The sequence below is a fragment of the Danio rerio genome, chromosome 2 (genome assembly GCF_049306965.1).
Source record: "Danio rerio strain Tuebingen ecotype United States chromosome 2, GRCz12tu, whole genome shotgun sequence".
NCBI classification, from domain to species: domain Eukaryota; kingdom Metazoa; phylum Chordata; class Actinopteri; order Cypriniformes; family Danionidae; genus Danio; species Danio rerio.
The window spans coordinates 53,542,793-53,567,072 of record NC_133177.1 but is presented as its reverse complement, the minus strand read 5'-3'; the positions used below and the strand labels follow the sequence as shown (position 1 = coordinate 53,567,072).

Sequence of the window (24,280 nt, the reverse complement as noted above, 5' to 3'; positions counted from 1 at the left end):
CAATAAGTTTTACTTATAGCATATGGTTCAAAAACACTAGTGTTTACTGCAAATTATAGTATTTTTTTTCATGTGGACTTAAATACCCTATGCATTTTCAAATTAGATATATAATAATTAGATATATAAATTAGATATATAAAATAGTAATAATAATAATAATAATATCAACGTATATTTGTGAATTGTAGGTGTAAGCAGATAGACCCTAACATTACAATGTTGATTTTACTGTATGCACTGGAATAGGGAATTGCGTCTGTGCGCGTGCGTGCGTGCGTGCGTAATAAATGCGCGCGCCTGCCAGAGTGACTATAAAACGACAGCGCGCGAGTGATGTGTCCGCTCAGTCAAGAGTTTATTCCGTCATTTTGACATTTTAGGATGGTTTGCCTTAAATTAAAATAGCTATTCAAGGTCAGTTCAAGTTATCGTCGGCTGTATGTGGATTTTGGTGAGTTTTCATCTATGTTCAGTTACTGTCTGCAGGACTAATTGTCGGTTTATATTTTCTCTGAGGTAATTTTTGTAACGGCTTCTGCTGCGTCTTTGTTTATACGCTTCTGATTCTGATTCTGTTCTCTTATGTTTTCTCACATGATTAAAGCTGTTTTCAGCGCCTGTCAGTTGTAAGATATTTGGAGAAGATGATTCCACCTGGAGACTGTCTGTATGCTGGGAGAAAGAGGAGAAAACCTGTGCAGAAACAGTTGAGTAACGTTAGTTTATTAGCATGTCTGTGTTTCTGGTAGTACGAATAATACAAAACAATAATGGGAAAATCAGTAATTAATAATAATTTGCGTAGTAATCATGAATGATAATGTTCCATATTCATATGTACAATGAATCTGAAGAATGACACTGTATGATGATAATAAATACGTTAACTTATGTCTATTTGTAAAGTAGGAATAGTTTGTCAACATTTAAAGTTCATGATGATTTTAAAGTTAACTTCAATGTCAGTGAACTAAATAAAAAGAGAAAACTACGATGAAACATCTTTATTATGATTAGAAATTTTCGATATTATGTTTGGAGATTTATTTGAGCAGGGCATACTAATGACATTTGAACAATTAAGATTAAAGTTTCCCCTTCTGTTAAACATTTTTAAAAATATATTCAGGTGAGACACTATATTACCACAATGCAAAAGGTTAATTTAGGACCTCTCTCTTCCCTCCCAATAGATGCTATTATAAGAAAGAGAAAAGAACCCGAAGGATTTGTGTCTTATATGTATAGCAACCTTAACGGCTTGTGTGGGATGGTAGTGTCATCTTCAAGACTCAAATGGTAGAATGATTTAAAATGCATTTATGATCAAGATACTTGGGAACATATCTGTAAAAGTGCCTTAACATTTTCGTTTAATAATTAACATAGATTAATACAATTTAATATTTTACAGGGTATATTATACACCTGATCGATTGCACAAGATAAGTGATTCAAATTTAGAGTGTTGCTCTAGATGTCAGATTGAGGTTGGTACATTATTTCATATGTTTTGGACATGTTCCAAACTTAAAACCTATTGGAGAAAAATAATACAAACTATTAGTAAAATTGCCAATGTTAACCTTTTACCTGATCCAAGATTTATGTTACAATCAAATGAAAAATTTACGTTTTAATTAAAATGGCTCTGATAGCAGCAAAGAAATGTATTGCTATACATTGGAAATCAGTAGAACCGCCAAGTCATATTGTATGGCTTAGAGAACTTTCTTCTTATGTTCCTGTTAAAAAAATAATGTTTAATCTTAAAAAAAAAACTCTTTAATGTTTAAGAAGACTTGGGGTAAATTTATTGAATACATGAATAATTTAGACTGAAAATACGGATGGAAAAGTATGACACTATTGCTTTAATCCTTTATTAGTCGTTATTGTTTGTTTATTTCCTCTTAATTTACAGTATGTCTATTTAAGTGTTCTGTCTTGTGAGGGTGGGAAAGGGGTGGAGGGTGGTTAGAAAAGAATGTTTACATGTATAAATTATTGATGTAAAAATAATAAAGAATATATTGATTATAAAAAAGAAATTTTCGATATCAATAATTATAATTGAATGTTGATTCATGTTCAAGCATGGTGATATTTATATTGTTATTATAAATTGTAGTATAATTAACAATAACATTTGAGCAATTCCAGCATTATGGATGTGACATTTGCAGTAAAAACTCAAAACATAAATTCACAGAAAAAGTATGTGAACATTATATTGAAGCATCTGTTTATATTTCTCAAAACAGCTAACCACAGAGTTACGACGTCTGAAAAATGTCAATCTGTAAATATTTATTATAATGTAAATAAAGAAATTAGACATGCTTTACGGATGTGACCAAAAAGTCTGTGAGTTTACAAGATTCATTATACTTTATAGAAATTCTGTGTTAAACTGCACAACCCAAAATATACAATGCTTATCAGAAAGATAAGAGTTAGCTCTCTATTAAACAAACATGATTGATTTTATTTTATTTTACATGTTTTTCTTTATGAGGAAAAAGCTTCATAGATGTGACGTGAAATTACCACTTGTGAATTTAGTAAACCTAATATAGTTGTTTGAAAACATTGGTAGACATTTATGAATATTTTTACAGTACTGTGAAATACAAGCCTACACAAAAAACTTGGAAAGGGTTTCGCTATTTTGGTGAATACTTTTTTTTTCATGGGAAGGTTTACATTTGCACAGAATTGGTCATTTATATAATATTTATAGTAAAATAATAATAATGATAATAATAATAATTATTATTATTATTAATATTAATATTTAATTTTAATTTCAAGGTCTTTATTTAATTGCCACATCAGTAACTTAGGGCTATTTTCATGGCAAAATTGTACATAAAAATAATTTATGATTAAAAACAAATTCGTACTACAATAAAAAGTTACAGACAAATATTTTTCATTTAAATTTTATATAAGTAACTTAAAATTCTTTCTGGTGGTACCTTTTTTAAATGCCCATTGTAGTACTCTCCTTATAAAAATGTTGTCTAATGTTATTCAAACACAATCTAATCATATCCCAACAAATTATGTTTCTGGAATATCAAGGTCTGAAGTTCATCAGTACTGTTATTTACTTGCAAGACAAATAAAAGATCTCAATGACAGAGATATATAAATACCATTTTGAAAAACAAAAATGAAATAAAACGTAAAATATAATTATTGGTATGCTTACAATACTAATGATTATTTAACCACTGTCATTACAAATAAAACCAAGAAAGAATGTTATTATTAAAAATAATAACATTTTTGTTCATACATACAAAACAAAATGATTCATTGATCATACAACATAACAGATACATTTTGTTAATATGTTTACTAGTAAAATATTTATGATTACTGTTCTTATTTTTTGTATTATTAGTGTTATTGTGACTATTTGTGGTTGTAATCATAATAGACTTAATATAGATTTATTTATTTATTTATTTATTTCAGGGTTCTTGCATGACCATTTTATGACAATAACCAAAACAGTAAGACAAATATTATAGTATATATTATATTTGGCAAAAGTATAAATCATATTATGTAATGTGTAATGTTATGTCATGTTCACGTTAATAATTCGATTATTCCACCAGCGTGTCAAGCTGCTAGTAAGTGTGTTGATATGTGAGTGGTGTTCGTGTCAGTTAGTCGCTTGGATGCCACACGTGTTTGAAGTGTCACGTTAAATTATAGTTTGTATCATCAGGAAACCAGAGAAAGCAGATCAGAAATCGAATCCATCCAAGCGGCACCGTGACCGTCTGAATGCAGAGCTGGACCGGCTGGCGAGTCTCCTGCCGTTCAGTGCAGAGGTCATCACTAAACTGGACAAACTGTCAGTGCTGAGACTCAGCGTCAGCTTCCTGCGGGTCAAGAGCTTTTTTCAAGGTAAGGAGTGTTTCATTGGGAGTTTTAGCGTTTAAATGTTGCTTTTCAGTGATGCTTTGTTTAGGTGATTGTCGTTCTTCTGTCATAAATGATGAATGTTAATGAATAGTTGCTTGTAGAATGAAAGGTTAAATGATGTCATGTGTATATAAAAAAGCAGAATTATGACGTTTTAATTCGATTTATTTATTTGGAGCAGTATAATTGCACTCTTAAACTTTTAAAAACAATTATTGATACACAAATACATTTAATCTGATCATAATTAACAAAATCTGTGTACACTCAAAATAGCAATTGATTTTAACCGGTTTGTGATGAAGCACAAGCTTATTATTTAGAAGACAGTTTCAGACGGCATTTAGAGATTTTGCGTCTGAACACTTCAAATACATTATTTTTGATAAGTAGAAAAAATAAATTGTGCTCTTTATGTATTTGTGATTAATAAGGCTTTATGATATAGTAACAAATTATTAAAGTTGAACATGGATATACACTAGTGTGAAAAAGTGTTTGCCCTCTTTCTGATTTCTTATTTTTTAGCTGTTTGTCACACATTAAAGTTTCAGATTATCAAACAAATTAAAATTTTAGTCAAAGATAGCACAAGTTAACTCATCATACAGTTTTGAAATGCAAGTTCATTATAGAAAACAAAATACAGAAATACATAGCCCTGTGTCAAAAGTGTTTGTCTCCTAATCCTAATGACTGGTCGCCCCCCCTTAGCAGCAACAATTTCAATCAAGCATTTGACTGCAATTTGCAATGAGTCTGTTGCTATGCTGTAGAGCAATTTTGCACTACTCATCTTTGCAGAAGTGTTGGGATTCAGCCACATTGGAGGGTTTTTAACCACAAACCACATTTTTAGGGTCATGCCACAGCATCTCAATTGGGTTTAGGTCAGTACTTTGACTAGGCCTCTTCGAAGTCCTTATTTTGTTTTGTTTTTTCATCCATTCAGAAGTGAACTTGCAGGCATCCTAGATAAGTTATTGCTGTTTTCTCCATTGTTCTATGTTTTTGTGATTTGTTCACAATGACTCTCTCTCTCTGTGGTTCGCTGCAGTCCCAAAGCTTTTGAATTTGTTTTAAAACTTTTTCCAGATGGATAGATCTCAATTATTTTCTTTATCATTTGTTTTTGAATTTCTTTGGATATCTGCATGGTGTCTAGCTTTTAAGTATCTTTTGGTCTACTTAAACTTTCCTATTTAAAACCAGTTAAACTCCGGTACCGGATTCATGATGTCATCGACTTTCGCTTTAAGATTTAAAGGGCTAGCATTGCACCAGACCCCCTTAAGTGGTTTGGTTTGAAGGTGTAGAATCTATATTTGATGCACATAAAGTTTTTTACACTTAAATACACAGTATTTTGGATACCCGAGCTGGGTATTGAACATTGGTTCATTTTCATATTTTTCATATTTCATATATGACAAATGTACAAGCTATAGCTCAAATGAAAGCACTTGCCTTTGCTCATACAGCTCTAGCATTCACATATCAAACAGTTGTCGAATGAATTGCGGTGTTTCCATGGCGCAGAAGTGAAAACAATACATTTATGATCAATAAGCAGCCCCAGATAGCACAGACAGCTGTCATCTCTTACCTTATGCTGGGCCATTTCTGTTTTTGAGGTGATGTGCCTAAGTAATCCTTTTAAATGTCTGACATGGTCCAAACATAGTGTTTGATCAAACAAAAGAATAGTTAAATATGGAAACATTGATCAATCCCTGTGGCTTGTAAAGCACATCTCATCAGTTGGAATACAATAACTTTTGCATAGATTATGGTAGAGACATTTTTCTTTTTTCCTATGATTACAGACATGTGCAGGAATATATATATATATATATATATATATATATATATATATATATATATGTGTGTGTGTGTGTGTGTGTGTGTGTGTGTGTATATATATATATATATATATATATATATATATATATATATATATATATATATATATCAGGGCTCGAAATTAACTTTTTTACTTGGTAGCACCGGTGCTCCCAACTTCAAATATTTAGGAGCACCAACAAAATTTTAGGAGCACCAGAAAAATTTAGGAGCACCCACCAAAAATGATTGAGCACCGCTGCAAATTGTTTTAAGGGAGTTATTGTATTTTAAAACAACATTAATAGGACTGACAAAAAACAGAAACAACTATCTAACTAATGCTGCGAAGACATTGATATTTGTGTGCAATAATTCCAAAATGAATGTCTAATAATTAGGCTATAGAATATTAATGATGATGAAAATGACTATAATAGTAACAATGAATTACATTTCTCATTATGATACTGCCTTGAACGTGCATGAATGTAGGTTATCTGCAATTAAAAGTCTGTTACTTTATGAAAAATAATTGTATAGTTTGCATCAAACAAAAATGAAGCATTGCAGTAAGAAATATTTATTTTGTACTGCTGTTTTTATATGCATGTCAATTTAATAAATAATATTTCTGCTACAAAACAAACAAAAGATTATAATAAATCATTCAATTCAATAATAAAAGCTGCAAAAGTCATCAGTAAATAAAAAATAATAATAATATACACCTCAAAAAAGAATAGACAAAAGAAAGTAAGTAAAGTCTCACTTCTATCACTCTTTAAAAGTTTTGGTTTCAGTTTGTGTCAATTTAAAGGTTCAGTCTGAGATGATCTTCATTTTTCTGTGTTAGTGGAAAAGCTGGCAAGTCAGCCGACCCAATTTATGAGTAGGCAGCGCAAAATTCTTGCGCTAACCATCGGCGCAAAACCGGTCTTTGTTATGAGCCGCAGTTTCAGTGTAAACTTAGTGAAGGCGAGCTTCTTTGGCGATGATATGTACAGTATTAGATTTGACTTTTAGCGGACATTTGCGCTGAACACGCAGTGAATGCAACGCATGGATATTCGGGCGCCTTCTCCAAGAAGCGCGTACTCGATTGATCTCAGCTGGCGGATCATTATTCACCACGTGACGTGTCATGATCGCTTTTATTTTGCGCCTGGTGGGGTTTGCAAACCTGTGTGCTTTAAGTTTTTACTCTTCAGCCGTTTGCATTTACCGTGGTTATAAAAGCTCCTTCCCTGTCATCTGACAGCGGAAAGCCTTGAGTGATAGACAGCTAATATGAACCAATATAGCGGCAGGGAAGAGCGATTCAGCACGTTTTTACAAAAAATCAAAAAAGGTCGCACTACAACCATTATCTGCAGTCGCACTAATGCGACCAAATATATTATAAGGTCGCATAGATTAATTTTATATTATATTATATTATATATTTTTATATTTATATATATATATGTATATATATGTGTGTGTGTGTGTATATATATATATTTTTTTTTATTGTAGTGGTCTTTCAGTGCTTGAAATCATGACAATTAATCATTTCCAGCGTTATTGCATCTACGCTGGAGTTTAATAATATCTCCTAAGTATAATAATTGCTAATAATGCTATAAATAATTTATAGCATCAGTTAATATATGCTGCATCATGATTTTTGATTTATATATTCATAATAAATAGGCAAGACCACCCAAACTAACATCTGCAGAGTTGGTTTGTGGCATGTTTCATTTCATCTTGACAATTTTGGGTTTTTAAACATTCATAGTGCAATAAAGTGGACATATATCACTTTTGGCCAAGACTTCTTATGCATGTTTGTAATTTTAACTCATATTCTTAGTCTGTATATTAAATAACATATAAAGTCACATGTGATCAATACTTTAGATCCATAAGTGTAATTAAGCTCCTATTTTTACTTGGCATGTTAAATTATATATGCAACCAAGAGGCAAAACCTATTGAGTGCGGAAGTGGACAGAAATTACTCATGCAAATTAAAAATATGATCTCCCATATACTGTAACCAGTATTGGTCATGATCAATTATTTATACAACCAAGAGGCAAAATGTAATTTAACATATTAGGTTTAAAGAAAGATTTTTATTGAGTATGTGAAAACTCTGACCTACCATGCTAGCAAATACACATGTAGTTTTTCGTGTTACAAGATTTATGTTCTATGTAGGATGAGTCCATATGTATCTGTATATACAGCATAAACGCTCTGTGTAGTGTAGATATTGCCATATTGCTCTCCCATACTGTTTATTGTGACTGTTTTATGACCTCAGTGTCCAAACAGATCAATGTTGAGCGGGTGTGTGTGGAGAGCTTGCAGTATTTGAGCTGTGCTAAATCTCTCTAACAAAATAGAACCAATAATTAAAGTAAACTAAAGTCATGATATTTGTTGATTGAAAAGGAAGGAAATGTACTGTTTGGACTTTAAACAGGGTGTCCAGGGTGACTTAAAGTGTTTTAAATTTCTAAAACTAAATCTTAAGTTTTAGAACTAAAACTAAAAAACTGAAGTTTTTTCTTGTAGGTCTTAAATTATTTTAAGTGGGTCTTAATTTCATTCTTAGTCCCTTTATTAATCTGGGGTCGCCACAGCGGAATGAACCGCCAACTTATCCAGCATCTTATCCTGTATGTTTTACGCAGCATATGCCCTTCCAGCTGCAACCCATCACTGGGAAACATCCACACACACTCATTCACAAACATACACACGGACAATTTAGCTTACCCAATTCAACTTTACCACGTTTTTGGACTTGTGGGAACAGAAACGCCAACTGACCCAGGCGAGGCTCAAACCAGCAACTTTTCTTGCTGTGAGGTGAACGTGCTACCCACTGCGCCATCGTGCAGCCTCCAATCAGTTCAACACATATCCAATCACCAAAAATACATCTCAATAAAACTTTTAGCAAATATCTATTTAGGGACCGATTGGCTCTATTGGAATTGCTCCAGTCATCATAATTAATATTATAACAGTTTCTTGTACATTTAGTTTATTAAAGTTTTTATTTTTAAAGATTTTTTTTTTTAATTCGTATGTATACAAATAGGATCTGCTTGTTTTGACACATTATTCAAAATATGTGGCTAAGAAATAAACAAGTAGAATTAGTTTTTTGATCATGCAAGTAAAAAAAAAAAATTCAAGTTAAAAAAGGGTCATTTTTAAAAATCCTTAGCGGTTAGCCCAGGTGTGGGCAAACTTGAACCTGGAGGGCCGATGTCCTGCACAGTTTAGCTCCAACCCTATTCAAACAGACCTTCCTATAGAGTTCAAGTGATCTTGAAGACACTGATTAGTTTGTTCAGGTGTGTTTGACTAGTGTTGGAACAAAACTCTGCAGGGACACCGGCCCTCAAGGATCAAGTTTGCCCATCCCTGGGTTAGCCCTATACAAGTCTAAAATTTCATTCTTGATGGTCTTAAAAACGTCTTTAAGTCTTAAATGTGACTCTGTTAAATCTGCAGAAACCCTGTTTAAATTATATGCCTATACGTCTTTTCAAAACTTTTCCATGACACTAATAGTTTAAAAATGTCACATTTATTGAAATAGCACCTTTTCGAGGTTTAAAGCAGCTTAACTTTAATAAGTAGGACAAATAACAGTATTCACTTTCTTTAACTATAGAGACTTTATTTCTTTTTTAATTAATTGTATATAAAAAACAGATTGTTTTGAATAAAATATTTTATTGTCACATGAGAAAATCAGTTTACATACAGTTGAAGTCAATTATTCGCCCCATATGATTTTTTTTTTCTTTTTTTAATATTTCCGAGTAAGAGGAAGAAAATTTTTACAGTATGTCTGATAATATTTTTTTCTGGAGAAAGTCTTATTTGTTTTATTTTGGCTAGAATAAAAGCCGTTTACATTTAAAAAAACACTTTAAGGTCAAAATTATTAGCCCCCTTAAGCTATATTTTTTTCTGATAGACTACAGAACAAACCATCGTTATAAAATGACTTGCCTAATTCCCTTAACCTGCCTAGTTAACCTAATTAACCTAGTTAAGCCTTCAAATGCCTCTTTAAGTTGTGTAGAAATGTCTTGAAAAATATCCAGTCAAATATTATTTGCTGTCATCATGGCAGAGATAAAACAAATCAGTTATTAGAAATGAGATATTAAAACTATTATGTTTTGAAATGTGTTGAAAACAATCTTCTCTCCATTAAACAGAAATTGGAAAAAATAAAATGGGGGGCTCATAATTCAGGGTGACTTGAACTGTACTTTCCTGCTCGCACATCAAAATAGTGGAAATTTTCTAATGTCCACAATTGTAACCAGTGGTATTAAAGTTGTGATTAATTAAATTTCAATGCAATTCTGAATATTTATCATGTGAAATTTGTGTGTTGGGGAGGAGTAAAATTCATACGTCTCACTTACTCAAATGGGTTAATATTATTTACAATTTTAAACAATTAACTTTTATGTGTATGCTTTATTAAATTTTGTTACTATTTAGTTTTTTTCATTAACAGTTCTCATTAAATAAATAATTTTAATAAACAAAATTTTTTGGTTTGAAGGTTTGAGTAATTCCCTTTAAAGCAGGTTTTTCATTTTAAGTTCCACTAAATCACTTGATTGCTGTCAGTAAAATGAATTAAGTGTTTAAATATAATGGGATTACGGCTGTGAGCTTTGGTGTGTTTTTGCACAGGTTTGTGTTTCTGTGATGAATGCAGTCATTTATAATGCAAGATCTGACCCTGAAGAACTTGAACCGTCACAGATCTTGTTTCGTGCCAGCCTTGATCTTTCACTTCATATAAGATTTATGCGTTTATTATGTTCAGACATCAAAATTTGAACAAATTACACTTCTCAAGGGCATTTTGGGTTTTTTAGTCGGCTCTCAATTTCCATCACATTCATTCAAGCCATAAATTATATTCAAGGCCGTGGCAGTGTAGAAATATATTAGAAACTCTAGGCAGGTTTGGTGATGAAACATGGATTGGCATCAAAAAGGGTTTCATGGTTTTCATTGTTACACACACACGCAGAGAGACTTGCTTTTATATACCGGTGAGAACTCTCATAGATGTAATGATGTTTCTGCACTCATAGAAATAAAAGTATAGGAGCTGTCACTGAGGTTTTACCTTTTCAAAAAGTACGCATTTGCAACCAAACAGTCCATATTGGTACCTCAAAGGTGCATTTAGTTTCCAAATGTACCCAAAATTGTACCTTTGAGGTACTGTGATGGACATTTTTGGAACAGGAAGGGCACCGCCTCCGTGACAGCTTTATTTCTGACAGTGTACTATACAAACCACATATTCTATCCCCCTATCCTGATCCTACCACTAAACCCAACCCTTGCATCAAACAATCTGCATTGTTTTATTATTAAAACTTTTTATTTTCTGTAGTTTAAAAGCATGTTTACCCATGGGGACCTTTATTTTGGTGACCTCGATGACCCCATGAGTATGTTTACGTTCAGGTTTAAGTCCTCACTAGGATATAAAAACAAGCACACACACAACACTGCATTGTTGAAGATTTACTTTGCAAAATAAAAGCATTGTGAAACAGGATTTAACTCAATAATAATAATAGTAGCACTTTAAAATAGTGGTCCATTAATAAATGTTATTTACTAACATGAACTACAGTAACTGTAAACAATATAGTACAACATTTATTAATCATAGTTTGGCATTCATTCATGCATTAATAAACTCCAAAATTATTCTTGTTAACATCACGTAATGGACTGTTAACATGAACTGAGTTAACGAATAACTTTTTCATTAACTGATGTTAACAAAGGTGAACCAATACTGTAATAATCATCGTTAATTGTTTCATTCATGTTATTAAATACATTAATGGACCATTATAATAATTACTACTTATAATAATTATTTATGCATAAACAGTAACAAAAATATAATAGATGACTTCTCTAATTCTTTTTAAATGAGCAAAACTATCACCTACTGTCAGTTCTTGCTACCTTTGGCATTTATACTTGTTTTTACTTGAATGTAACATCAGATTATTTTGTTTGATGTCTTATAACATCATAATAATTATGGACCAATATAATAAATCATTTTAAATAGCACAAATTTCTTTTAACCTCATAGCGTGACAATTTACAAGTATATGAATTTAATTAATAAAATAAAAGCAGACTCAATAGAATCTAGACATAATTCTAAAAATGTTCAGTAATTGAAAATCAAAATCGTTTTATGCCAATAAGCTACCATTTATCTGAAGTTGTCTTGTTTTTTTGTTCATGCCTTATATAACTCATAGCGTGTCTCAGTTTCATCTATTTTCTTCCATCTGTCAACAATTGTCTCTTTGTTTCATGTTGCACCAAAATTACTTTCTTCTGTGGATCAAAAAAGCAGATATTTTCAGAAGTCTGCTGTTCACTTTACAATATAAAATGCATAATTAAAATATCTAATCATCCATAAAATATCTATAATTTTATCATCCACAAATAAAAGTACACTGCAAAAAGCAATTAGTTACTTTAGTTTTAATTATTTTAAGGGAGTAAACCCGTTGGTTTAAATGCAACAAGTTGATTTTACTTACAAAAAGTCATTACCCAAATTGACTTAACTTTTATACCATTGCACATGCACTATTGATCAGAAGTTTATTTATTTATTTTTTTTTAAACATTTTATAAATAATTTAAATAAAATTATTCTGTTTGTCAAGGCAGCATTTATTAAACGTAAAAGAAAAGTTAAATAGTTCAGAATTTATCTATTGCTTATTGTATGTATTTTCAAGTGAAATTATTACTCCAGTCATTATTGGTTTTATTACCATTACTAATAATAAAAATAATAATGATAATTACACAGGGTTTTTGCTACATAAATTTTTCCATGGCAGGGTGCAACACCAAAATTCGTCCCGCCATGGCTACATTACAGCTTCTCAATTAAAACTTTCAGTCGTTAATTTTTAATAGCGGGTTTTAATCCAACCAAAACATATTAAATGGTAATTGAATTATAACAGCACAAACTTTTCTGTAACCGTAGTAGTGCTATGCGTTATTTGTTTAACCCTTTAAGGTGACATACTAAGGTGATGCTAGCAAACACAACATATAGCTTGCAGCTAGGATGAACACAGTTTCCGTAATTATACTTTATTTATAGATAAAGGTCTATGGTTCTGCATACAACAAACAAATACCTTATCTCGCTGGAGTTTTGACGTTTCACTTTACTTCAGGACACATCAATGCTGCTCTGTAGGTCTATTGTAAACATTCATAAATATTCCTCGAACATAATCACTACATAAACACACTAAATTGCACTTTAACAGCGTTTATTTGAGAGCGCACAAGATTGCACTTGAGCAGCATATATTTGAAATATATTTTAAAAATCGGCTTGCAAACAAAGAGATTTGCATGCTCGTATTACATAAATCTGATCTCAACTTGTAGTACTGCGCTCATGACATTTGTCATTGAATTAACGCCATAGGTAGTTGGTAGATCTGTGCAAAAGGCCTGCCGCCAAAGCTGGAAAAAAAAATCCTAGAGGAAACGCTAACAATAATAATTAATATTAGAGTGATTTCTGAGGGATCCTGACTCTGAAGACTGGAAAAAATGAAGCTGAAAATTCATTATTAAAGTCATGGGAATGAGTTATTAAATTAAATTATCAACTACTTTTGAACAGTTATTTTATTGTGCAAAACCATTTTACAATTTTAGAATTTTTACTGTATTTTTGATTAAATAAATGCAGCCTTGGTGAGCAGAAGAAGCTTATTTTAAAACATTTTAAAATCTTAATGACCCCAAACTTTAGACAGGTAGTGTAGGTTGTTTGCCTAATAATTATAAGGCAACAACCAAATTTTTTTTTTGGTAAAGTTAACTAAGCCCTTTTTTACAGTGTAAATGATGAAATAGTTGTCCTTTTTAGCTAAACTATCCCTTTAAAAGAGATTCTAATATACACTTTTTGTTCATTTATTATTATTATTGGTGTATTATAAATCTCAGGTGTCTCCAGAAAGAATCTCTAAAGTTTCACCTCAAAATAACTCAATGATCGTTTATTACACCATGCTCTAAATTGGTTGTGCATGCATGACCGAGACAGAGTGTGGTCCAGACATTGTGTTTTCTTTCTACACCACAAGTCTAAAACACAGCAGGAAACCCTGTGAATGCCTTTGTTGGTCCAACACCATTCTTAGAGGCTTGTTCCGTGCAATTAAAATCAAATCGTGACCGTGGCACTGCCAGGTCAATTCCAGCAACCGATCTATGTAGAGTGCATATGAAATGTATAGAGACAGATCAGTGATTCCAACACATTTTGGGCTGCTCCTACATAGAAAATTGCAATTATTTCTCGTTGCTGATGAATGTTATTAGACATCACACAAAGGAGTTTAAAATTACATTTAAGTAATAAAAATTATGTATTTAAAGGCCAAAAGTTGCAAAAATGAACAGTAGATCATAGTTTTACTGTTTTAAATAGAATAAGTGAAGTCATCTTTTATATTTTTGTTACTGTTTATACATAAACATAAGTAATAATTAAGAAAACGTATTGATATGGATTATAAATTCGATCTTTGTTCATCATACAGTAGGTATCCTTCATCTTCTTATCAGCTAGATGTAATCTAAACTGTTTCACGTCAATGTGTGTAATGATTTCGCATCTTGGACACTTTAAAAGCTTTCACGATAGCTATCTTTCCATCTAAAGATGCAATTTAAATTATTGCGCAAAACTGGAAGATGTGCGAATAAAGCAGCGTTTCCATCCAATGAGTCAAAGCGAAGAAAATCGCCCCTTACTGATTAACTGCCACCAAATATCAACAGTAAAATGGAATTAATTGGGGAGGGAGAAGCTGCATGAATATTTTCCTCATTTAATAATTTTTTTATTTATTTATTAAAGACAATGGCGACACGCAATGACTTCGTGGTGGTATTTGAAGGCATGAGATGTGGAGCACAGACGCTCTTGAGAGTTCTGGAGGTGATTAATAATATAATAACACTAATACTCAAATGGCTAAAGCGTTTTAGAATGACCAAAACATTTCAGATGTTTTACAATGCGGTCAGCCTGCAGGTTTTATCATCACATGATCTCTTATAACAAAATCACATGACTTTGAATCCTCATACTGGAATTTGTTCACTAAAAGTGTATCCATCGTTCTTTTGTTATGCGCACATCCAAAATTAACATAAAAATAGGTGGATGGAAACATGCCTACTGTTTGCTGCATTTATAAAGCCCTAGTATTGAGGTTAGTCTGTCTGATACGATTTTTCTGTGTGGAATTTGATTGGAATGGAAACACAGGACTGATTATTTAATTTAGCCGATCACTGTAGACAAAAAAAATAAGCATACAAAAGTAGAGACTACAAGTTGGTAAATAGAGGAAGAAATGTACCATACAGCACAAAAAATGGTATTCAGTAGTCAGTACAATTCCAAAGAAAATCTATACTCAATTATATTAATTGGAGTGTTCATAATTCATTACAGTTACAGATTTGAAAAAAAAAAAATTATGTAGAGAACAATATAAACATCATATGACTCTAAATAAAACTGTTATATGCAAAGAACTTTTTAAGAACCATCTTTTTTGCAGAATGTTGTTTCTGCTTTTATGTTATGGACACATGGTTTTATTGTCTATCTTTTCTGTTCATTCCTCCAACAGTGACACCTGAAGGGAAGTGTTTATTGGGAACAGATTGGCCGTGTGCGGCTTCTTGTTACTGGCAAAACTATTAGACACGCATATCCACTTAGAACTGGCTTATTGGATAATAGGATTGAGACCTTCATACACTTACGCCTAATGATAATGAGACTAATGCTCATCATAAAAAGCTTGATAGTTTACCCATTTAGCTTAAAAATAAAGCTGATTTGTGAACTTTTAAATGCCTTTTTTGAAGTAAATAAACCTAGCATGACAACTTTTATAGTTTCAGCCATGGATATCCTTAAAAAATACTTTTTACTTTTAAACTTAAAAGGCATATGCAATATAAAAACAAAGTATTTCTATATGGGATTTAAATAAATAAATGCTTTTTTTCTCTAAATGATTCCTTTATTTTTCTTCTAAAATGTCATGAATGAACAAATATGAGCCAATACAATTCAATAATTCTTACTCCAATCTTTTGCAGTTGTTTTTCTTTATAAAACTCAAAGCTTCTCTGAAAGTCAGTTGCTGTGTGTGAGCAACTACTTAAACTGCACATGAGGGAGTAATCGCACAGAAGGGTGTGTGTGTGGGATGTTGAAGAGAAGGGGGTTATGGGTAATGAATGCTCCGCTGGCTCCTGGGGAGCGTTTGCGTGACTGCAGCCTGGCAAAAGTCCCCGTCCTGAGAAAAGCACTAAGAGGGGAAGATGCAGATCAGCTTTGGTGCTTCTGTTCAGACCATTCACAATCCATTTGTAGTGGCCACAAATGAGCGATGATCATCATTCAAATAAATGTCTATTACCTAAAAATGCAAAACGCAATGCTAAATTCTAAAGTCTGTCAGTAAATGAACATTTTATGCTTGAATTTTTTTATCTTTATTTTTTCATTTTTGGGAATTTAATACATTGGTAAAATGCTCTTTTTTTTTTGCACTTTTTATTTGGGAATGTGTCACCATCTTTTTAAATATATGATATAAAAAATATCATATATTGCATATTATTGCCTTTTATTTATTATATATATATATATATATATATATATATATATATATATATATATATATATATATATATATATATATATATATATATTAGGGCTGCACACTAATAGAAAAACTGAGATTGCCATGTTTTATTTCTCTGCGATTTAAATATTGCGATATGAATACAGTTTAACAAGATAGTTAAATAGCACTATTTGTCCATTTTAACAGTTTTTAGTTACAGAAATTGAAATATTACAATGCAAAAAAGGTTTTCCTACTATGCTTTGTTTCATTTTTAGTCCAAATTCATGGATCAAGTAAAATACTGTTTTGTTTTAAAATTGAGATGAAATAAGGCAAAATTCCTTAAAACAAACACTATTATTTCCCAGTGGGGTAAGTTAAATAATCTTGTTTTCTCTTTGAAATGTAGATATTTGGACTCGAAACAAAGACAAAAAACTTTTATGTTGCCTCAATAATATAAATTCTGTATAAATACATTAATCAAATACAATTTTGTAGTTCCTGATCAGCTATAATCCAGACTTTGGGTATTTTTGCGTGCGATGTGACCATTGCAGATGCGCACATTGCAATATCAGTGCTAGAACGATATATTGTGCAGCTCTAGTATATATATATATATATATATATATATATATATATATATATATATATATATATATATATATATATAATAAAGAAAATAAAAAACACATGCTTAATGGAATATAAAGCAAATATACATGTACTGTACCAAGTTTTTTTTCTTCCTTTTTGTCTTTCCAAACATGTTAGTCTTGCCAAGTTTGAATTTATTTGATTAAAAATACACTGAAAGTAAAATTGTGAAATATTATTATACTATATTATTAAATTTATATGATATTGTTTTACAGTAAGAGGTTTTATTTAAATGCATTTAACTTTTATTTTAATTGTAATCAGTGCTAAAGGAAGCTTTATTATAAAAGTTGCGATGTTGTGAACAAAAATATGCTCAAAAGAATAGTATATGTTTGAAAATATTTAGTATTATTAGAAAAGTCCTTAATGACAGATTTGCTGACATAAAATATTTGCTTTAATAAAATCTGTCACTTTAAATCTCATCTGGAACGAATCAGGAAGAGTTTGATGGGAAAAGTTTTCTGACTTAAAAGATTTTACTATCTTGGCGAATCTAAAGTCTAACCAATAGAAACTTTTAGAGGAGGAGAAATGTCTTTTATGCTTTTTATTTAATATATTTTGTTTAATCAAATTGGATCATGTAGATGTTTCTTGTGCTAGGAGTTTAATTATAATGGTGAATTTGTCATGGCATTCATGATCAGTCGACATGAGGGAAGGATATTGGCTCTAGTGCACTTCCACACTGCTCGGCCAGTATCATGTTTTAATTTTCCCCCAGAGAGCTCCCAGTTGTGCAGGCGCTTGGCAGCCGACAAACCCTCTTTGGCACATTCTTCTCGCGTGCAGATCAGGAAAATTCCATCTCGTGTCTCTGTCCTGGAAACATTCCTCTGTTTGTTTTCATCATGTGAGAATGTGTGCTAGAAGCTGATAAATGATCCAAGCGTCCAGCATCATGCATGTGCGTGAGTCTCCCAAAACATCTGTTTTAGCACGGGACTGAGGATATTTCACCCTTCCTCTTCAGAAGATAAATCGGTCTTTGATCTTTGTTTACATTGCACATGTGATCCATTTAAGAATACAGTCCAATTACTAATAATGCTAAATTTACACATTGTCACCTAGGGGTCTAAAAGCACACACACAAAAAAAGCATTGAAAGTAGCTACTGAAACAGAGCTCTAAGGTCTGCATGTTTTGGCAGCCGGAAGGCATCTGCACAGTGTCGTGCGAATGGCTGGTAAAAAAATGACCCAGATATGTCATAAAGGGGTTTGTCATTAAGCTCATTCTGTTGCGTGACAACAGCAGTAATATCAGCCTGACACGGAGAGTCCTTTTACAGATCTTTTATTTTCACACACTTAACACTCTTTATAGTTTCTCACGCCTGTTATACGCAGCATTTTTAGACACAAATGTGATTTTTCAGTTGTTCTGCTTGGTGTTGTTTATTATACAGTTGAGAAGTCAGAAGTATTAGCCCCCCTGTATATTTTTTCGCCCAACATTTTTAAACATAATAGTTTTAATAACTAGTTTCTGGTAACTAATTTTCTAAATCTTTGCCATGATCACAGTACATAATACAGACCCCCTAGTTTATATATATATATGGCTGATTCCAGCGTTATGGACGTGACATTTGCAGGAAAAAAATGAAACGTATATACTCGGAGAATGTATATGTTAACAGTATATTGAAATATCTGTTTATATTTTTATTACCCCTTAACCATGGAGTTTAGGCATCAAAAAAATACCAGTCTATGCAGGTTTTTTTATATTTAAAATGACGGCAAAATGAATGCGTTACGGACGTGACAAAAAAAAGACATGAGTTTTGTGAGTTGACATACTTGGTTAAAATTCTGTGAATAAAAATACAGAAGCCAAAAATATATATAACAGTAAAAAGGATAAGGGTTGGCTCTGCATGGGACATTTATAATTCATTTTATTTAGTTTTTCATTTTTGCATTAATGAGGGAAAACGATCGTTACGGACGTGACTTGTCTTCGTTACGGACGTGACTGCTCTGAAATTGACAGTTGAAACATAATGAAAATCAGATAAATGCTTTCAAAACTTGACAAAAGACCTATTTGTGGATATCTGTTGGGTGTGTAAACCAATAAACTTTAACCTCTGAGACATCTGAATGGTAAGGTTGCACAATTAATCAAACTTAAATAGATATCACCTTGTTATATTTAATTCGTATTATGGCATGTGTGTTGTTAAAGGTTAACGCACGTTCGAATGTTCAAAACTCAATTCGGAAACAGTGGTGCATGCTAACATGGTGCTTTTTTCTCTGAATAATATAGAATTGATAATAAACATAATCAGCTATAATAGGCCTATGTTTATCGGGCTCCTTTCCAGACAAACTTGAATTGAATCATTGCCCGACTGTTAGTGCGCACAGTTGTGTCACAGTTATGGCAATATTATATTTGACAAAGTTTATTTTAGTTTATTGTAGTTAATGTGTTAGTCGATTGAATCAATAGTTTAATTTGTCCACTCGCGCTTTCTTTCTTTTTCTCGTCGGCAGTCACTTCAGGACAGGTTGAAAAAAATTTAACAGAGGACAAGGATGAGAGAGAAAACTTTATTATGAAAGGTTTTGTGAAAATAGCCATTAATTGCAGGCATGTACGATGGATGACTATAATGTTTATATTTTTAGGCTATAGTTTATAACCGATTGTGTAAAATATTGAATGACATTACAGCTGCAGGTGCTATCGATTTACTAACAAATTAAATACTCCTATAATGTAGTTAAAGCTTAGAGCAATATCAAGATTTTATTCTTATTTTGCCGCCTGTAAAATAATTTTAATAAGCACTCAAGCACATTTGCCGGGTGCTGGAAATTTTTGAAAATGTTTTCATTTTAATGTAGACTATAGCTTATTTTCCAGCTTTGAAAGTGCTTAGATTTTGGATAAAGGGCTTGGAAAATTAATTGTGTCGCTATGATAATACATCTTTATAAATAGTTATTTAATTAATAAAATAAAAAACATATTTATGCTCTGCATGAAATGAAAACTCAGCTGTGGCCTGTGCAAGTGCCTGCAGCCTGACCCACGGCGTGCGCATTTTGAACAATGGGAAAAGACCAAATGCATGGAGGTTATTGATTTTGCGCCCTGCATGCGCGCCTCGCGTTTTGCCATTGCCCGCTTTGTGAGCTCCAGAGGAAAAGCATGTTACCTCAGTGGCGTCTTTCATTCTTCAATCAAATGAAAGCAGAGGCGGGGTTTCCTTTGAAGTGACAAAGTGTGTTGTCAAGATACGGTGAACTTTTTAATAACGGGGTAGAGACTTGTGGTCGCTCTTTTAAGTCATCCAAAGTTGTATGACTTTACAAATCTTGAATTTCATAATATTATTTAAAAAATTAAATTATGACAACATTGACAGCAACACTAGCGCACAATAGACTAGCTGATTCAGTTGTTACCAATAGTGACATACAAAAGAGCACCGTGCTCCTTTTTTTCTTGTCAATATAAAATGCATTGCGGAGCGCCTCACGTCTCTGGAATGAAAAGGCGCGTTCGTTGTGATCGGCCTCTATGAGCAACACATATTTGTTAACTCGCAGAACAGTAACACGTGCAAACACACGTGCTTACAGATGTATTTTGCCAAAGAAGCAAAATGAAAGAAGGATATTCTGGCCAAAGTTTGACACAGGAGTTGACACAGGAGTTGACGAACCAGCGCTGATGCTGGTCGTCTGTGCTGCCTGGAGCCGCGTCATAAACTTCGGTATATTGATGATTTAGTGCAGACTAACCAACAAACCAATTTTTTTTTTTCCATTTGGAAAATAACAGTTATTATTAGTTCTTATATACATTTTAAATAGCCTACATAGCCTAATCTACAAATCAAACAAAGCCAAATATTTTAGGATAACTTCGCACCAAACTGATGCTTTCATTTTACAGCTTATAAAACATGTATGCAAATTAATACAGTATCACATGTAAATAACAAAATTGTTATATCCTTAGCCAATATTTAACAAAAAGTATAGGTTCAAAGCCTTATGGTGCATTGTCATTATCTTTCACTATACTCAGCGCGCGCGCACATGAACCGCAAGTAAGAAAGAGGAAATAGGCTAATAAATCATAATTCAGACATAATCTTTAAACTAATGACTTCTATTAAAAATGTTGACAGGTTTTGTAATATTATAACAGCGGAGCATTAATTGAATGCATTTTTTCCGTAAAGCAATCTATTTGAGCTAGCCTAATATTTTTTAAATGACGGAAGAAAAAAAAAAAACACGATTGGACAAAAATGCCGATTCTTAAAAAGCATTCAGTCAATGTTTTCGTTTTGTAATCTTAATTTGTCATTTAAGTAAAAAGGTTTAGAGCAGGATTTATTTTATTATTTTTGTTAGTTTCAGTTTTTCTGTGCTGCTAAAAAACACTGCAGGTGCTGAAGATGCTCCTTCTGTATGCTGTTCGCATGTTAAAATAACCTAAATCAGTATTTTAAAATGCAATATTTAATGTGTCAGAGAAAATAGGCACGTCAATTTTTTTTATGAAATAATATTTTGATATTAATCTGTTAACGGTTAATATCGCTTAACGAGCGGTTGTTGGTTGGCAAAATAAATCGAAATCAGCATTCCTAGTTTGGCATAAATTGTATCTCAATTTGATCTATTATTTGACGGTCAGTTGCCCTATCTACAAAAGAAACAAGAAGTGCTTCAACACAAGGTGCTGCATCGCCAAAACACCAAGATTATGCGCCAAGATTATGGCATGTAAAATGTTCTCTTTATTAAACATTTATTTTTGAAATGTTACTAAAATGGTTCATAGCTAACTGAAATGTTCAGTTCTTGATATAACATATGGATGTTATGTAATGTAAGTCATGTAATGTAATTGTAATGCAGCATCATAATGAACAAATATGCGCTAGTCATTGGCTTATATTAATAAGGAGCTCAAAAATGGTCACGTCCGTAACGCAAAATTGTAGTTGTTTAAAGCAAAGACCTGAGATGAGTTGGCGATCATAATTAGTATGGACATATTTTGGCTTTGTATACAAACTTTTATTTTATTTGTTATAATATTTATTCCACAATATAAACATTTTCATTAAATCGTTACGGACGTGACACGTGACCGAAGCTGCGTGATGTCTTAAATATGTAGCTCATAAATCAATAGGGCAGTAATGTTATAAAAATGTAAGGGTAATTATTTATACTACAGACTCCAATCCTTCTGCAGAATGATTACTGTTAACATAAAGCATGGAAAAGGTGAGTCTTTAATCCCTTTTTCTAAAGCACGAAATGTGGTTGGATTATAATGAAATTTACCATTGGCACAATCCTCATATTTCATTGATAAACAAACCAATTTCCTTAAAAATTCAACAAGAGCACATCATTACAATAAAATATAGACCTTAATGAGCAAATTTAAATAGGTTTTGTTATTTTGGTCAAAAGTTTATTTTTTCATGATAAGGTTGACATTTTCATGGAATTGCTCATATATATATATATATGTATATATATATATATATATATATATATATATATATATATATATATATATATATATATATATATATATAAACTAGGGGGTCTGTATTATATGCATATATAATATATGTATATATATATATATGCAACAGTTTTGTCTGGTTCTTGAATCTGATTGGCTGATAGCCGTGATATATTTAAGTAATATCAGCACCCGTAAAGCCTTTTTTACCCTTTTAGTATTACTCCGCCCACATACAGTACAACCAGAAAAAAGCAGTCACTACAGATCTAAAGTTTAATAGATGCTTGCTCAACTGTTTAACTGTCAGCTTATGATTTGAATCGAAGGCGGAAGAAAGTAGTTCCTCATACAAAAGGGATTTTGAGACTCTCCATGTTTGCATAAACGCAATATCACACGAGTAGCAGTGCAATATGGCTGTATATCGGCGTTGGCACACACGCCTCCCACCAGTGCCGATATACAGCCATATCGCACTGCTACTCGTGTGATATTGCTTATATATATATATATATATATATATATATATATATATATATGAGCAATTCCATGAAAATGTCAACCTTATCATGAAAAAATAAACTTTTGACCAAAATAACAAAACCTATTTCAATTTGCTTATTATGGTCTATATTTTATTGTTATGATGTGCTCTTGTTGAATTTTTAAGGAAATTGTTTTGTTTATCCATGAAATATGAGGATTGTGCCAATGGTAATTTTCATTATCATCCAACCACTTTTCGTGCTTTCAAAAAAGGGGTTAAAGACTCACCTTTTCCATGCTTTATGTTAACAGTAATCATTCTGCAGAAGGATTTGAGTCTGTAGTATAAATAATTATCCTTACTTTTTCATAACATTATTGCCCTTTTGATTTATGAGCTACATATTTAAGACATCACGCAGCTTCGGTCACGTGTCACGTCCGTAACGATTTAATGAAAAAGTTTATATTGTGGAATAAATATTATAACAAATAAAATGAAACTTTGTATACAAAGCCAAAATATGTCCATACTAATTATAATCGCCAACTCATCTCAGGTCTTTGCTCTAAACAACCACAATTTTGCGTTACGGACGTGACCATTTTTGAACTCCTTATCAATATAAGCCAATGACTAGCGCATATTTGTTCATTATGATGCTGCATTACAATTACTGACTTACATTACATAACATCCATATGTTACATCAAGAACTGAACATTTCATTCAACTATAAACCACTTTAGTAACATTTCAGAAATAAATGTTTAATAAGAAAACAACATTTTACATATTGCCATAATTGGCCATAATGACTTAACCTATTTCCTCCGTCTTACTTGCGGTTCATGTGCGCACGCGCTGCCTATAGTGAAAGATAATGATGAACCATAAGGCTTTGAACCTATACATTTTGTAAAGTATAGGCTAAGCATATAACAATTTTGTTATTTACATGTGATACTGCATTAATTTGCATACATGTTTTATAAGCTGTAAAATGAAA

The 24,280-nt window shown here is 31.9% G+C and overlaps 1 protein-coding gene across 3 annotated transcripts in view; it reads left to right on the top strand.

Annotated features, from left to right (window-relative positions):
* The first annotated feature begins 342 nt into the window (after nt 1-342).
* The window catches only part of ahrrb (aryl-hydrocarbon receptor repressor b), a 65,697-nt gene continuing 41,759 nt past the window's right edge, over nt 343-24,280 (top strand). For 2 of the 3 annotated variants that reach the window (XM_073919561.1, XM_068224610.2), the window contains exons 1-3: nt 343-454; nt 608-709; nt 3,749-3,930. In XM_073919561.1, the coding sequence (XP_073775662.1) occupies nt 648-709; nt 3,749-3,930 (244 nt within the window). In that variant the 5' untranslated portion in view covers nt 343-454; nt 608-647. 3 annotated transcript variants of the gene reach the window in all.